This window comes from Dendrobates tinctorius, unplaced genomic scaffold (assembly GCF_039654945.1).
Source record: "Dendrobates tinctorius isolate UK_male_01 unplaced genomic scaffold, ASM3965494v1 ptg000086l, whole genome shotgun sequence".
NCBI classification, from domain to species: Eukaryota; Metazoa; Chordata; class Amphibia; order Anura; family Dendrobatidae; genus Dendrobates; species Dendrobates tinctorius.
In genome coordinates, this window is record NW_027361754.1 from 22,046,279 (window position 1) to 22,064,460 (window position 18,182).

The 18,182-nt window shown below is 42.2% G+C and overlaps 1 protein-coding gene across 4 annotated transcripts in view; it reads right to left on the reverse strand.

Annotated features, from left to right (window-relative positions):
* POU2AF3 (POU class 2 homeobox associating factor 3) overlaps positions 1–18,182 on the reverse strand; it is a 21,803-nt gene continuing 3,621 nt past the window's right edge. For 3 of the 4 annotated variants that reach the window (XM_073585175.1, XM_073585174.1, XM_073585176.1), the window contains exons 3-5: positions 11,515–11,575; positions 10,571–10,782; positions 2–2,706 (exon numbers count right to left, since the gene is read on the reverse strand). In XM_073585175.1, coding sequence (XP_073441276.1) covers positions 2,374–2,706; positions 10,571–10,782; positions 11,515–11,575 — 606 coding nt within the window. In that variant the 3' untranslated portion in view covers positions 2–2,373. Of the gene's footprint in view, positions 2,707–10,570; positions 10,783–11,514; positions 11,576–17,714; positions 18,154–18,182 lie in introns of those variants that run through there. The other variant, XM_073585177.1, reaches the window with a different exon arrangement.

An 18,182-nucleotide genomic window follows, 5' to 3' on the forward strand; every position in this document is an offset into this window, starting at 1 on the left:
ATATACATTTATTAGAAAAAGACAGTTTTGTTCATAATTCACTATAAACAATAAAAAAACAAATAAAAATGTATAAAAACGTATAAAAAGGAGGCAGACATATTGCAATTATAAAACATTCATAGCATTGATTAGTAAGTCATAATAGTAAAAATAAACAATATAAATTTTCTCTTTTCGGCTGTCATTGATATTTTGTATCAAAAAAAGTTTTTTTTTTTACAGTTACTCATTTGGCTTTTCAATCCTCTTTATAGATCTTGTTCTAAATCCTCACCCTGAAAGGGCAGCCTTAAATAATAAAAAAAAGACTCTTTCAAGTAATGACAATCATGGAATTCAAGGAATCTTGTCCTCAAAGCTCCGGTTCTGATGGCTGTACTCGTGGGAACCTGTCTGGAGCTTGCGCAGAAGAAATACGTGCATTATATAAAAGAGTAACATACTGGCGATATGTAGTGTTGATTTGTTACTGGCGGTAAGACTTGGCACAGTGCAGTAGATTTTATATATATGACTATATACATTCTATGCTGAGGAGGATCGAGAACAGACTCGAAATAAGTATAAAAGTTTCCTTGTTAGAATAGGTAACGACAATTAGTGTACTAGCTATGGATACAGTCCCTGCCCTTGCCATATTGGATATTAAGGAGAAATGTGATCTCTTTACTTAAACCCGTAGATTTTTTTAATTAAAAATAATAAGAATAAAAATTATTGCTGGCTACAGAATGAATTAACTAAGAATCTGTCAGTGAGCTCTTTCTGATAAAAGAATTTATAAGTCATGTGTACCCTCTTCTGAGCTCTTTTCACTTGATTTATATCACCAAAGTTCAGCTCAACTTTCATGAGGTCACAAATAAGCTGAGAGGAGCTCAGAAAAAGAAAGATAAGAGTTACAAGCTCTCCGCCAGAACGAACTCACTGACAAATTCTCAGTTAAGTGTCTCTTTTGTTTCACTGCACATTGCTGGCTGTAGAATGTGTTAACTGAGAATCCATCAGAGAGCTTTCAGCTCTTTTATCTGTCCTTTTGAGCTCCTCTCTGCTGATTGATGTGGTCTGTAGTCATAAATCAGCTGAGAGGAGCTCAGAAAAAGATTGATAAAAAAGGCTACAACTCCCCATCAGAATGAGTTTACTGACAGAATCTTGGTTAACTTAGACAGTGCAACACAGAGGTTATAGAGCAGTGCAAAAGTTCTATAATAATAAAATAGCCAGCTACTTAACCCCCTGCTGTCCAGCTCCACCACTTTGGTTGCTACCACTGGTTTTGTAGCCATGCCGTCACGTCCATCATTCATGTGACCGCTGAAGACAATCACTTACTTCAAGGATCAAGAACTGCAAAAGCCAGCGTCAGCGCTGAGGCCAATCATTGGCTGCAGCGGTCATATCATAGATGGCTATGAAGTCATGACTGCAGGAATGGCCAGGACCACTAAAATACTGGAGCTAAATGGCAGAGCCTGATTAGGTACTGATTTATTTAGGCTATGTTCACATGATGCGTTTTTGGTGCAACCATTAACCTGCGTTTTACAGTACCAGCAAAAGCTATGAGACTTCAGAAATCTCATGCGCACACATTGTTTTTTTTTTTTCCTAAATTGGAAAACTGCTGCGTTTTGCAAACTGCAGGATGTTGCGTTTTCAGTGTTTTTGCAGCTTTTCACCCATAGAAAGCAATGGGTAAGTGCAAAAATGCAGCAAAAAACGCAGGGATCAGGTTTTGCTGCATTTTTGTTGCAAAAACCTCAGGAAGTTGCATCATGTTTTTTTATGCACAAAACTTTATCAGCATGCACAAGAGAGAAAAAAAACGCAGTAAAACCTGTTTTATGTAAGCAGCTTCTTTGCTGCCAAGAGAGCAGGTTTTGCCTGCATTAAAAAACACAGCATGTGAACATAGCCTTACATTGTTTTAGAAATGTCCTGGACAAGCCCTTTAAGCTTCATAGGAATCCATACAATGCCCTATTCTGCTGGTCGGTGCAGGGCCCAGATGGCGGACCCCCACCAATCTATCAGCTATCATTCATCCCGTGGATGGGTGATAGCTTTTCTTTACTAGACCACCCCTTAAAGTCCTGCAAATTGCTTGGTACGGCCACCATGAATCACTGATTTTCCAGCACATCCCACGGAGAATGAATCGGATCAATATTTTGGGAATCTAGAAGCTTGATTGCTTCATTTAATATTTGTATCTCACTGTTGCATTAATGCGTTTATGTATAAGAAGGGGACGACGTTCTATCACTGTGATACAAGTGCACAAATACTAATAGTTTGCATGAATTGGACACTTTGTAATTAATGTACCACCGGAGTAAGATTGATTTGTAAAGGTCCAGTCCCTCGTTAGCTGTACATGTTATAGATGTTGAGTTCTCTTGTAAGAAAATCCTCCTCCGACGTCAGATATCCCAAATAGTCAGTATTGGGGAAAGCGCAGGAATCCTGGGGGTTCACTGGCTCCTGATAGTCCACGGAGCAGCAATAAGCACAGTAACAGAACGTGGCATTCTGCTGGTGCTGGCAGCTCGGATAATCCATATTGGCGTATGCACAGCTCCTGTTGTCCTGGTGGGAAGGAGAACTATAGCTCTGGGGAACAAACTCCAGGCCCTGGTAACTTGGCGAGTAATCAAAAGAGTTGGACATTTCGGATGAATCTGATGGCGATTCTGGAGTCTGGAAGAAAAATGATACAAATGATACTCATCATTATAACACAGTCTATGAGAACGTATTGGAGAACATAAGCACGTGATTATAAAGTCAGACAATTTTCGGAACTTCTGGGTCATGGCACATTATAATAAAAATTAAAAGAAGTTATTACAAATATTTGAAATATACTTTTTTTTAATATATTTTCAGTATAATTTTGGACAATCTCTTGTCTCCCATCTGGGTTTTGGAATTAACCTGAGCACCCAGATTATCATTGTATTCAGTTGAGTTGTAATTATGGAACATTTCTATGAGATGATGTGGTGGGCATGCTCTGCTATCTGTGCAAAGGTCATTGTGCAGTGAGAGGAAGTGAGCTGTGACATCACCTATAGTGGATGGTGGATCCTGTGTTATCTACTGTATATAGAGGTGTCATCAGTCATTATACAGGAGGAGGAGGTGAGCTGTGACATCATCTATTGTGAATGGTGGACCCTGTGTTATCTTCTGTATATAGAGGTGTTATCAGTCATTGTACAGGAGGAGGAGGTGAGCGGTGATATCACCTATTGTAAATGGTGGATCCTGTGTTATCTACTGTATATAGAAGTGTTATTAGTCATTGGACAGGAGGAGAATGTGAGCTGTGACATCACCTATTGTGAATGGTGAATTCTGTATTATCTACTGTATATACAGGGGTTATCAGTCATTGTACTGGAGGAGGAGGTGAGCTGTGACATCACCTATAGTGGATGGTGGATCCTGTGTTATCTACTGTATGTAGAGGTGTCATCAGTCATTATACAGGAGGAGGAGGTGAGCCTTGACATCACCTATTGTAAATGGTGGATCCTGTGTATCGACTGTATATAGAGGTGTTATTAGTAGAGTTGAGCGATACCGTCCGATACTTCAAAGTATCGGATCGGAATGGATCGGCCGATCTTAAAAAAAAGTATCGGTATCGCCGATTCCGATACCGGAAGTCCCATTCAAGTCTATGGGACTTCCGGTATCGGAATAAGAAAAATCCTGTTTTTCCCTTGTACAGCCTCTCTGGGGTCTGTACGGGCCTTTCGGGGGGCTGTGCCGGCCTGCCAGGGGGTCTGTGCAGGCTCCGGTGGTCTGTGCCGGCCTGCCGGGGGGCTGTGCAGGCTTCGGTGGTCTGTGCCGGCCTGCCGGGGGGCTGTGCCGGCCTGCCAGGGGGCTGTGCAGGCCTGCCAGGGGGGCTGTGCAGGCTCCGGGGGTCTGTGCAGGCATCATCCGATGGGACTACAAGTCCCATCGGGCGATGCCTGCTACCATGACAGTGATTGACACATTAGCCAATGATGGGACAGTAGTAGTCCCATCATCCGGCTAATGTGTTGAATGTAAAAAAATAAAAAAAAAAAATAATTACATGCTACATACATACAACATGCATACTACATACATGCTACATTCATACTACATGCAACATACATACTACATACATACTACATGCAACATACATACTACATATATACTACATGCATGCAACATGCATACTACATACATGCTACATTCATACTACATATATACTACATGCTACATACATACTACATATATGCTACATACATACTACATATATACTACATGCATGCTACATGCTACATACATACTACATGCATGCTACATACATACTACATGCTACATACATACTACATACATACTACATGCATGCTACATGCTACATACATACTACATGCATGCTACATACATACTACATGCTACATACATACTACATATATACTACATGCATGCTACATGCTACATACATACTACATGCATGCTACATACATACTACATGCTACATACATACTACATACATACTACATACATACTACATATATACTACATGCATGCTACATACATACTACATGCTACATACATACTACATACATACTACATGCATGCTACATACATACTACATACATACTACATATATGCTACATACATACTACATGCTACATACATACTACATGCTACATACATACTACATATATACTACATGCATGCTACATACATACTACATGCTACATACATACTACATATATGCTACATACATACTACATATATACTACATGCATGCTACATACATACTACATGCATGCTACATACATACTACATACATACTACATGCATGCTACATACATACTACATACATACTACATATATACTACATGCATGCTACATACATACTACATGCTACATACATACTACATATATACTACATGCATGCTACATACTACATGCTACATACATACTACATATATACTACATACATACTACATACATACTACATGCCACGCAGCAATGGCATAAAGTGAGACTAGGGACTTTTTTTTTTTTTAAGTGGCGGAGGAATACAGTGCGGAAGGATACCTACCTTCCGTCATTGGATTCCTGCAGCCCGTAGAGAACGGCAGCAACAGCTGATGCTGCAGTTCTCTACCCAAGATCGTCGTGGGACACACTCGTGGACTGCTTCGGATCGTGGGTGAGTATTTTTGTGGTTATGTTAATATTTATTCCGAAAAAGACAATGGCTTCGGGGAACAATGTGACAAGTATTGGTAAGTATGTTACTCTATGTTATATGTACTGTATGTCTATGTATGTATTGTATGAATGTATTGTATGTAGTATGTATGTAGTATGTATGTAGTATGTATGTAGCATGCATGTAGCATGCAGTATGTATGTAGCATGCATGTAGTATATATGTAGTATGTATGTAGCATGTAGTATGTATGTAGCATGCATGTAGTATGTATGTAGCATGTAGTATGTATGTAGCATGCATGTAGTATGTATGTAGTATATATGTAGTATGTATGTAGCATGTAGTATGTATGTAGCATGCATGTAGTATATATGTAGTATGTATGTAGCATGTAGTATGTATGTAGCATGCATGTAGTATATATGTAGCATGTAGTATGTATGTAGCATGCATGTAGTATGTATGTAGTATATATGTAGTATGTATGTAGCATGTAGTATGTATGTAGCATGCATGTAGTATATATGTAGCATGTAGTATGTATGTAGCATGCATGTAGTATGTATGTAGTATGTATGTAGCATGTAGTATGTATGTAGCATGCATGTAGTATATATGTAGTATGTATGTAGCATGTAGTATGTATGTAGCATGTAGTATGTATGTAGCATGCATGTAGTATGTATGTAGTATGTATGTAGCATGTAGTATGTATGTAGCATGCATGTAGTATATATGTAGTATGTATGTAGTATGTATGTAGTATATATGTAGTATGTATGTAGCATGTAGTATGTATGTAGCATGCATGTAGTATATATGTAGTATGTATGTAGCATGTAGTATGTATGTAGCATGTAGTATGTATGTAGCATGCATGTAGTATGTATGTAGTATGTATGTAGTATATATGTAGTATATACACTCACTGGCCACTTTATTAGGTACACCATGCTAGTAACGGGTTGGACCCCCTTTTGCCTTCAGAACTGCCTCAATTCTTCGTGGCAGAGATTCAAGAAGGTGCTGGAAGCATTCCTCAGAGATTTTGGACCATATTGACATGATGGCATCACACAGTTGGCGCAGATTTGTCGGCTGCACATCCCTGATGCGAATCTCCCGTTCCACCACATCCCAAAGATGCTCTATTGGATTGAGATCTGGTGACTGAGGAGGCCTTTTGAGTACAGTGAACTCATTGTCATGTTCAAGAAACCAATCTGAGATGATTCGAGCTTTATGACATGGCGCATTATCCTGCTGAAAGTAGCCATCAGATGTTGGGTACATTGTGGTCATAAAGGGATGGACATGGTCAGCAACAATACTCAGGTAGGCTGTGGCGTTGCAACGATGCTCAATTGGTACCAAGGGGCCCAAAGAGTGCCAAGAAAAAATTCCCCACACCATGACACCACCACCACCAGCCTGAACCGTTGATACAAGGATGGATGGATCCATGCTTTCATGTTGTTTACGCCAAATTCTGACCCTACCATCCGAATGTCGCAGCAGAAATCGAGACTCATCAGACCAGGCAACGTTTTTCCAATCTTCTACTGTCCAATTTCGATGAGCTTGTGCAAATTGTAGCCTCAGTTTCCTGTTCTTAGCTGAGAGGAGTGGTACCCAGTGTGGTCTTCTGCTGCTGTAGCCCATCTGCCTCAAAGTTCGACGCACTGTGCGTTCAGAGATGCTCTTCTGCCTACCTTGGTTGTAACGGGTGGCAATTTGAGTCACTGTTGCCTTTCTATCAGCTCGAACCAGTATACCCATTCTCCTCTGACCTCTGGCATCAACAAGGCATTTCCGGCCACAGAACTGCCGCTCACTGGATTTTTTTTCTTTTTCGGACCATTCTCTGTAAACCCTAGAGATGGTTGTGCGTGAAAATCCCAGTAGATCAGCAGTTTCTGAAATACTCAGACCAGCCCTTCTGGCACCAACAATCATGCCACGTTCAAAGGCACTCAAATCACCTTTCTTCCCCATACTGATGCTCGGTTTGAACTGCAGGAGATTGTCTTGACCATGTCTACATGCCTAAATGCACTGAGTTGCCGCCATGTGATTGGCTGATTAGAAATTAAGTCTTAACACACAGTTGGACAGGTGTACCTAATAAAGTGGCCAGTGAGTGTATGTAGCATGTAGTATGTATGTAGCATGCATGTAGTATATATGTATGTATGTAGCATGTAGTATGTATGTAGCATGCATGTAGTATGTATGTAGTATGTATGTAGTATATATGTAGTATGTATGTAGCATGTAGTATGTATGTAGCATGCATGTAGTATATATGTAGTATGTATGTAGCATGCATGTAGTATGTATGTAGTATGTATGTAGTATGTATGTGGTATGTAGTATGTATGTAGCATGTAGTATGTATGTAGTATTTTTTTTTTTTTTTTTTAACATTTAACACATTAGCCGGATGATGGGACTACTACTGTCCCATCATTGGCTAATGTGTCAATCACTGTCATGGTAGCAGGCATCGCCAGATGGGACTTGTAGTCCCATCGGACGATGCTTGCACAGACCCCCGGACATCAGCACAGCCCCCCGGCAGGCCGGCACAGCCCCCCGGCAGGCCGGTACAGACCCCCACAGGGTGCACAGACCACCGGCAGGCCGGCACAGCCCCCCGGCAGGCCGGCAGAGACCCCCGGAAGGCCCGAAATGACGGCGCATCATGATGCGCACACACCGCGCATCATGATGACGTCAGGCTGTCAATCAACTTTGAACTTCCGATTCCGATGCAGACTTCCGATATTGAAAAAATATCGGAAGTCGGTATCGGAATTCCGATACAGCAAGTATCGGCCGATACCCGATACTTGCGGTATCGGAATGCTCAACACTAGTTATTAGTCATTTGACAGGAAGAGAAGGTGAGCTGTGACATCACCTACTGTAAATAGTGGATCTTGTGTTATCTACTGTATACAGAGGTAGAGTCAGTAGGAAATGATCCAAATAATATGGTGATAACAATACATGTAAACTAATCTGAATTCCCTAAACACTCAGCGTAAGGAGCAATATAGGGTAATCAGAAAAAGCACAACAAAAACAAAATTATAGAAAATTGATAAACAATCTTTATTATAATCATAAATACATTCAAATTGACTTGCTGATAGAAAAAATGCCTCTAATGAGAGGATGTAAATGGCTACGGATCCTTTTAAACATCAATTGCCAATAATAACAATAGGTGGTAGATTATAATTTATCATAGTCTGCATAGCAAATCCACCTTCAAGAGACACTAGCAGATGTAAATTAGAAAGTGCATGTGCAAAACAACAAAGTATAAATTGAAGGTAGGCAAGCTATAAACAGATTAGAGGCTTAATTTTCTTCACCCCCTGAAGAAGTGTGGACAAAATGTGCGTCGGGGTGGAGGGACACGGCACGGACCCTACATCGCTTCAGTAAGTTGCCTTTTTAGGGCTTTGTGCCCATGCTCATTTTGCTACAATAGCATTATTTGGAGATAATTGTTTACATTATATCATCAGTGTATCTGAGGCTATAATTTAACTGTAGACCCACACACCTCTCATGCTAATGAAAGCATATTACTTTTAAAGGGAATGCATTGATTAAGCATCTAATCTGTTTATAGCTTGGCTACCTTCAATTTATACTTTGTTGTTTGTTTGTTTGTTGTGGAGAAGAGTAAAGCAAGGTTAGGTTATCAAAAATAGCCCAAGCTCTGAACATGTCACAGAGCAATGTTCAAATCCATCATCCAAAAAAGGAGGAGTAATGCACAACTGCAAACCTACCAAGACATTGCTGTCCACCTAAACTGAGATCCCAAGCAAGGAAAGCACTACTGTAATTAGAGAAGCAGCCAAGAGGCCCATTGTCACTCTGGAGGAGCTGCAGAGATCCACAGCTCAGAGAATATGTCCACAGGACAACTATTAGTCATATACTCCACAAATCTGCTCTTTATGGAAGTCTGACAAGAAGAAAGTCATTTCTTAAAAACATAAGTCCCTTTACAGTTTGCAAAAACTCATGTATGGGACACAGCAAGTATGTGGAAGAAGTTTCTGGCCAAATGAGGCCAAAAGGAAAACTTTTGATTTAAATGCAAAATGTTATGTGTGGCGGAAAGCTAATAATGCACATTACCATGAAAACACAATTCCCACCATCAGACATGGTGGTGGAAGCATCATGCTGTGGTGAGGCTTTTCTTCAGCAGGAGCAAGGAAGCTAGTCAGATTTGATGGGAAGATGGATGGAGCTAAATACAAGACAATACTGGAGGAAAACCTGTTAGAGTCTGCAGGAGACTTGCGGCTGGGGAGTAGGTTCATTTTCCAGCAGGACAACGACCCTAAACATCCTGCCAGAACTACAATGGAGGGTTTAGATCAAAGCATATTCCTATGTGTGAACGGCCCAGTCACAGTCCAGACCCAAATCTCAGAGAATCTGTGACAAGATGTTAAAATTGTCGATCACAGACGTCTCCACCCAATCTCACTGATCGAGAGAGAGTTTGCAAAGAAGCAGAGGCAAAATGTCACCTCTAGATGTGCAAAGCAGGTAGAGACAGACCCCAAAAGACTGCAGCAGTTATTGCAGCAAAAGGTGGTCCTACAAAGTATTAAATCAGGGAGGCTGAATACAAATGCAGGTCTCAATTTTCGGATTTATATTTTTAAAATAATTAGAAAACCCTGTATCATTTCCTGTATGCTTCACAAATACTCACTACTGTATGTGGACATATCACATAAGATCCCAATAAAATACATTTAAGTTTGTGGGTAAAATGTAAAAAAATGTGGAAAAGTTCACGGGGTATGAAGACTTTTTCAATGCATTGTAAGTGCTAAAAACTATATATATTAAATGGAGTAAGAGATTTCTATATATGGTGAAGGCACTTAAGACAAGGGTCCTAACCTTGTCTTAAGTGCCTTCACCATATACATTAATTTTTTACTCCATTTAATACATAATTTATAGCACTTACAGTACAGCACCTTGAAAAAGTCTTTATACCAAATGGTACAAATTGTGCAAAGCCGATGATGAGAAATGTCCTATACTATGTGTATAATGCTAGAGAATATGATCAGATGTTTTCTTAGGTGGATTGAAAGGAAACTATTGGAATTACTGAAGTTATTAAAGTGGTAGAAAGGTTGGAAGGGAAACTGATTCCAAGTATCCATAAATTAAACAATTCCTTGAAGTCGTCATTTAACAAGACACATTGACCAGTGGAGAAACTTGGGAAACTTGGAGAAACATCTATAATGTTCTTCACGTGTTACATTATATGAAGGAGGAAAAGAAAGTTACCATGTTCTGGAAGAAGACTGAAGATGGCTGGAAGGCTTCTTCCTGGAAGCATAAAGACTGGTTCTGGAATATGTTAAAGCTGGAGTCGGTGAGAGGTTCGGGGTGAAGGTAGGCATCCACAAGACTTTCCTCTTGGGCACCATAGATTGGAGGCTGCCTGGTCTCTTGGTAACTGGGTACACAGGGTGTAGGTTCGTATGCACTTATCATGTCTAGGATTAGGACACAAGACCAAGGTTAGTTTCACCTATACAATGGAAGATTTGCATATCAAACATGAACAAAATCTTTTGCATAATCTTGTTTGCCTTCAACAACAGCCTTCATAATTTGATCTTGGTCATGAGTGGTCAGCAGACGCCTGTAATAAAAGCTCATTGTTCTTATCTGGAATCTTAGATACTTCCATTTAAAATGTTTCAAGGATCTGATGTCACAGAGGATACAATATCAATGTGTTTCTATCCACTACAATTAGCCACATAGGTGATGCTCATGTCCTTAATGACTTGGGTTAACCTTCCAAGCCATTTCCATTCTTCTCCAGCTCTTAGCAATCTCCCATGGTAATCTAACAAAACAAACCCCTTATCTCAAATGAGGATCAGCATGGGAATAAAGCAGCAGCACCATAAACCTGGGATATATAACATCCAGATTTAATCTGTCCTCTGCAACAAAGAAACCAGTTTGGAAGGGTTAAAGGGTAATATTGTATAGCTTAAGGTTCCAGATCAAATAAGTCACTAAATAACCCCTTACATGGTTTTCACCTTCTCATCTACAATTCTTCTACCCTATGAAAGATCCCATTGGTCGGGGTAATGATTGAGTAGATCTTAAGTCAAGCCCGTGAGCTTTAATCCTGCCATCTATGAAGAATTCCCTGTGGCTTTGTCATAATTTTTTAAATTTTTTTAAATATATATTTTTTTAACACCAACCTGAAGAAGGAGGAGGAGGAGGGATTGGATGAGAAACCTGCACTTTGTTCTGTCTGGACTCCTGCAGAAAAGATAATTTTGGATGAGATAAGATAGATAGAGAATATTGCTTCTAGAAGAAGACATTGGGGGTAAGTCCATATGTAATTCATTCATGTTATTTCTGGAGATGTGTCATTTGCTTACTTTCAATGTACATTGTATATGTTGTGGTGGTAACATATCTGCAGGCAACAGATAACAGATACATTGTAGCAAGAGTATTCAATGGTAAAAAAAGAAACTTGCTTAAAAGTGGATTATTAGAACTGTCATATTAAGATCTATTTCTGGTCTTCATAAAATCACCAAACTTTTACCATTTATTTAATTTCTAGATAGGGAAATCATAAAACTATGCGTCTTGTGGTTGAACCTTGCTTTAGATTCCCGATGCACAGGAGATAATACCTACATAAAGGCGGTAATAGATGCATAGGGGTGGTAAGACTACCATTCCAGCATGGAAGGTGTTAATGTTTAAAGGGACTAAAGGGGGTTTTACACATAGCGATATCGCTAGCAATATCGCTATAATGTCACCGATTTTGTGACGTTATAGCGATATTGCTAGCGATATCGCTATGTGTGATACTTACCTCCGACCGGCTCCCCTGCTGTCTGTCGCTGATCGCGCGAGATCGACCGGCTCCATTTCTCGTCGGGCGCTTCCTGCTGGGCTCCCTATGGCGCCGACGAGCGACTTGTGGAGGCGGGAGGACGTCAGGATCGCCGCGTCTGAAAGGTAATTATCGTCCGCTGTATCGCTGCTGCATCGCTGTGAGATCTGCCTGTGTGGCAGCTCACTAGCGATCATTTAGCGATGCACCAGCGATCCTGATCAGGTCGTATCGTGATCGAGATCGCTGGTGCATCGCTAAATGTAAAAGGGCCTTAAGTGTCCCAGGGTTGCCAATTGAAGGGGGAAGGAGGGCTGAGCTTTACATTCGAGGCCAGCAGCTTATTCTGGTTTATTGTTCAAGGTTTCAATGCTGTCATCCAGGAAGAGCTAATGATTTACCACCTGGCAGCTTGCAAAGCAAATATTTCTAAGTGCAAAACCCTTCAAACGTGTTATTAATAAAAGGACAGTAATAATAAAAAAAACCACAAAATAGAAAACATGAAAACAAACATAAGTAAATAAATGAAGAAATATATAAATAAAGAACTTAAATATTGATGCTTTTAGTTATTACACTTGTCAAGGTTTTGATCGTCCATCTACAAAAAAAGTAGAGGATGAGGTAGAAAGTCCCTGACCCTCAGCATCTGATTTATTGTCCATGAGGAGAGTTGTGGTTCTGCAGCTTGTAATAATGGCATATGGGTTAGAGATTTTAGGAAATATCCACTCATCCAAATTTTGGACCGGCCGTGGGTCTCTTGGCTTGAACTCACCGGCCTCCATATGCATATAAGAGTGTGTCGAGTTTGGTACAGGAGACCTGTGACCTATCCATGCATTGCGGTCAGCGCCCAAATGTGTGAATGTAGCCATAAGGCCCCTTTACATTTAGCGATGCACCAGCAATCCCGACCATGAAACGACCCGGTCAGGATCGCTGGTGAGTCGCTACATGATCGCTGGTGAGCTGTCACACAGGCAGATCTCATAGCGATGCAGCAGCGATACAGCGGTCGTTACTTACCTTTCAGACACGGCGATCCTGATGTCCTCCCGCCCGCGTCCACGCGTCGCTCGTTGGTGCCAGCAGAAAGCCCAGCAGGAAGCGCCCGATGAGAAATGGAGCTGCGCGATCAGCGACAGACAGCGGGGGAGATGGTCGGTGGTAAGTATCACACATAGAGATATCGCTGCTGCGTCACAAAATCGGTGATGCTTTAGCGATATTGCTAGCGATATCGCTATGTGTAAAATCCCCTTTACCCTACAGGTTTGAGGTCTTGGAAGCGAAAGTATCTGAATGGAGTTTCTATGTTCTCCCTGAGATTTTCTCCAACAAAACATACTAAAGACCAATTTGATGGCTGGTATAGTATAATATTATAAGAAGAAAGCAATCACTGAAGAAGGACATCATGGTTGGAAGACTAGAAAAAGCAAGGCGAAGAAGAAGACCAACAACCCGATGGTTTGAGACAATCAAGATGAAGTGGAGAAGACTCTGGTGGAACTATCTTGGCTTGAATAAGATACATCTTCCAACAGATCATTTTCCATCGTCACCATGGCTCAAGCCAAAGGCTAATGATACATTTCAGAGCCCATTCTTGATATTTGTGGTGGTTCCAGAGGTTATACCTCCATAATCAGCATCAGCTGTAGACAGGTGATACCTTGCCTAGTTAGGTTTAACATGTTAAGGACTCCATACTTATTAAAGTCATCTGAACCCAAACCGGCCAACCATCCCTTGTGTATTTGGACCTTCTGACAGGTGGTGTACGGGGAAAGATTGAACATGTTGAATTTTTAGCGGCTGCTTACTCCACTCTCCCCATTGAATGCAAATACTGAACTGAGTGTGCATATTAATGTGATGTTTGGGAGAGATATCATTAAAAGGAAACTTGAGCTCCAAAATGCAACATGTTATTTTCCAGTAATGCCTTACGACCATTTTATAATCCTTCCATCTCGGGATCTTGCTTATCTCCTTCTAAGTTATCGTAGGGTAGATGATAACTTGATCTGTTGGGGTCTGATCAAAGGGATAATAATAATAATAATAATAATAATCTTTATTTATATAGCGCCAACATATTCCGCAGCGCTTTACAGTTTAACAGTTTCAAAACACAAGTCATAAGTAACAACGCTAACAATACAATAATTAAAGCAAAATAAGACGAAATAAGACAACCCTGCTCGTGAGAGCTTACAATCTACAATGAGGTGAGGGAGATACAGAGTACAGGTGTGTATTTACAATGGTGTATTTACAATGAAGGTCCAGCCATCTTGCAGGAGTGAAGGATGGATGGAGATAGTGAATGGGCTACACACGCACACTTACACAGAGAATGACTTTGATTAGTGAACGTGATAGGCCGCTCTGAACAGGTGTGTTTTGAGGGAGCGCCTAAAACTATGCAAATTGTGGATAGTCCTGATTTCTTGGGGTAGAGCATTCCAGAGGATAGGAGCAGCACGGGAGAAGTCTTGGAGTCGGGAGTGGGAGGTACGGATTAGTGCAGAGGTTAGTCGAAAGTCGTTTGCAGAGCGCAGCAATCGGCTAGGCCGATAGACAGAAATGAGAGAAGAGATGTAAGGGGGTGCCGCACTGTGGAGAGCTTTGTGGGTGAGAACAAGTACTTTGAATTGGATCCTATAATGAATGGGCAGCCAATGTAAGGACTGGCGAAGAGCGGACGCGTCCGAGTACCGATTACCCAGATGGACGATCCTGGCCGCTGCATTAAGTATGGACTGGAGAGGGGATAGTCGAGTGACGGGGAGGCCAATTAATAGAGCGTTGCAGTAATCCAGGCGAGAGTGGATCAATGCAACAGTGAGGGTTTTTGTTGTTTCCATAGTGAGAAAAGGGCGGATTCTAGAGATGTTCTTTAGGTGTAAGCGGCAAGAGCGGGCAAGGGATTGTATATGGGATGTGAAGGAGAGATTGGTGTCAAACATAACACCCAGACAGCGCGCCTGCTGCCGGGGTGTTATTGTGGTACCACCCACGGAGAGGGAAATGTCAGATTTAGGGAGGTTAGTAGACGGCGGGAGCAGAAGAAGTTCAGTTTTGGAGAGGTTGAGTTTCAGATAGAGAGCGGACATGATATTGGAGACTGCGGACAGACAGTCACTGGCGTTCTGTAGTACAGCGGAGGTAAGGTCGGGGGAAGACGTGTATAGTTGTGTGTCATCAGCATAAAGATGGTACTGAAAGCCAAATCTGCTGATGGTCTGTCCAATTGGGGCCGTGTAGAGAGAGAAAAGAAGGGGGCCAAGGACTGAGCCCTGAGGTACCCCGACAGCAAGAGGAAGAGGAGATGACGTGGAGCCAGAGAACAAAACACTGAAGGAGCGGTCAGAGAGATAGGAAGAGAACCAGGAGAGTGCAGTGTCCTTAATGCCTAGTGACTGGAGCCTAGAGAGTAGGAGATGGTGGTCAACAGTATCGAAAGCTGCAGATAGGTCAAGAAGAATGAGCAGAGAGTGGTCACCGTTACGTTTTGCTGTCAGAAGGTCATTGGTCACTTTGATGAGTGCAGTTTCAGTCGAATGTAGGGGGCGGAAGCCGGACTGTGAAGGGTCTAGAAGGGAGTGAATGAAGAGGTAACGGGTAAGGCGGGAGTAAACTAGGCGTTCCAAAAGTTTAGAGATGAAGGGGAGATTGGAGACTGGTCTGTAGTTGTTTGTGCAGGATGGGTCGAGAGCAGGTTTCTTTAGTAATGGAGTAATGATGGCGTGTTTGAAGGAGGATGGGAAAATGCCCGAGGAGAGGGAGAGATTAAAGATTGTAGTTAGGTGGGTTGTGACGACTGGAGGAGATGTGAGGGAATGGGGTCGGTAGTGCATGTAGTCGGACGAGAAGAAGAGAGGAGTCTGGAGACTTCTTCTTCTGTGATGGGATCAAATGTGGAGAGTGAGCCAGGGGAGATGCAGGAAGGGATGGGAGTCACAGCACTTGGTGGTTGGGAGCAGATTTCTTGACGGATATTATCTATTTTTTCTGTAAAGTGGGAGGCCAGTTCATCAGCACAAATGTCTGATAGGGGCTTGTGCTTTTGGCCTGAGGAGGGAGTGAAAAGTGTCAAAAAGTTTCTTGGGGTTGTTGGCTAGTGAGGAGATCAGGGTGGTGAAGTAGGTCTGTTTGGCAAGGTGAAGGGCAGCGTTATAGGTTCTTAACATAAATTTGAAGTGTATGAAGTCTTCTGGTGTGCGGGTTTTTCTCCATAGGCGTTCAGCACTCCTGGAGCATCGCTGGAGAAGTTGAGTTTGCGATGTGAGCCAGGGCTGTTTTACTCTGTGTTTGGAGGTTCTGAGGGTGAGGGGAGCTACTTGGTCAAGGGTGCTTCTAAGAGTGTCATTGTAGTGATGAACAGCCAGATTAGGACAGGAAAGAGAGGAGATTGGGGACAGAGATGAGTGTAGGGAATCTGAAAGTGTCTGAGGGTTAATAGCTTGTAGATTTCTGACTGTGTGGTAGGTAGGAATGAGCTGGGGAGGGCGAGGATTTGTGAGCGTGAAGGAGAGAATGTTGTGGTCAGAGAGTGGAAGCGGTGAGTTGTTTAGGTGGGAGATTGAACAGAGCCTGCAGAAGACCAGATCAAGGGTGTTACCGTCCTTATGTGTCTCAGAGGTTGAAAGCTGTGAGAGGCCTAGAGAGGTGGTTAGTGATAGAAGCTGGGATGCAGATGTGGAAGTAGGGCTGTTAATGGGGATGTTGAAGTCTCCCAGGATAAGGGTTGGTAGTTCTGAGGACATGAAGTGTGGCAGCCAGGCTGAAAAGTGGTCAAGGAAATGGGTGGGTGAGCCTGGGGGCCGGTATATGACCGCTACCCTGAGGGAGAGGGGATGGAAGAGCCTGATGGTGTGGACCTCAAAAGAAGGGAATAAGAGTGATGGGACTGGGGGGATGACCTGAAAAGTGCATTGTGGGGACAGGAGTATGCCAACTCCACCACCAGGTCTGTTTGTGGGTCTCGGGGAGTGAGAGAATTGTAAGCCACCGTAGGAAATGGCAGCAGGAGAGACAGTGTCAGAATCCTGAATCCAGGTTTCAGTGAGGGCCAACAGATTAAGAGAGTTGTTCAGAAAGTAGTTGTGTAGGAAAGGAAGCTTGTTACAAGCAGACCGTGGATTCCAGAGGGCACAATTAAAAGATTGAGATGAGGGAGTGCAAGTAATGTTAATCAGATTATTGTGGTTTCGATATGAGGTAGGGTAAGGGTTGAGGTTGGGGGATGGTGGACCCTGAAATCAGTAGGAGAAGGAAGATAAAGAGCCAATAGTTGTTGGAATTGTAAGTAGTTTTTTTCTGCGATGTGTTTGGGCAAGATGGGCTGAGGTTTCTCAGGAAGGTGAGGAGTGTGTGGGAGCTGTACATGGGAGAAGGAAGTATAGAGGGGCTGATGTGTATGAGTCGTGATGGAGGGGGGATAGGGTGATGAATGTGGATGGCAAGGGAACACAGGAGGATAAAAATAAAGCACATGGTTAAAGGGGAAGGCAAAGTGTGGGTTACCTGACTCCTGCCCTGACTAACTGCCATGTATAACTGCCGTTTTGCTGGATGCTTATCTTCTGTGATGCTTTGCTTATGGGATGCTTGCGTGCTGTACCCCACACTGCATGCTTCCCCTTAGCAACTACTACATATATAGGCCACACTACAGGGTCAGGAGAGAGGGATTGTGGGAGCTGGTTGGGTATAATTTGGCAGCTGGGGCCAGCACACCAGGGGATGGTTAGATGATCAAAGGCACTAGACCAAGATGTGGCAATATGCTATAGCACCTTCCACCTGATAAGATCTAGAAAGGCCCCAGTCACAGATCTAAAGCAGTAAGTATTACATACAGTGCAACAAATGAACTATACCAAAGCTTTAGCAAGCACATTTAAATATGCAGCAAAATGGTAAAGCAGCAGAAGTATGGAGTTGTACCATTTGGATAGATTACAGCAGAGAATAGAGGCAGTAGAGGTGGGA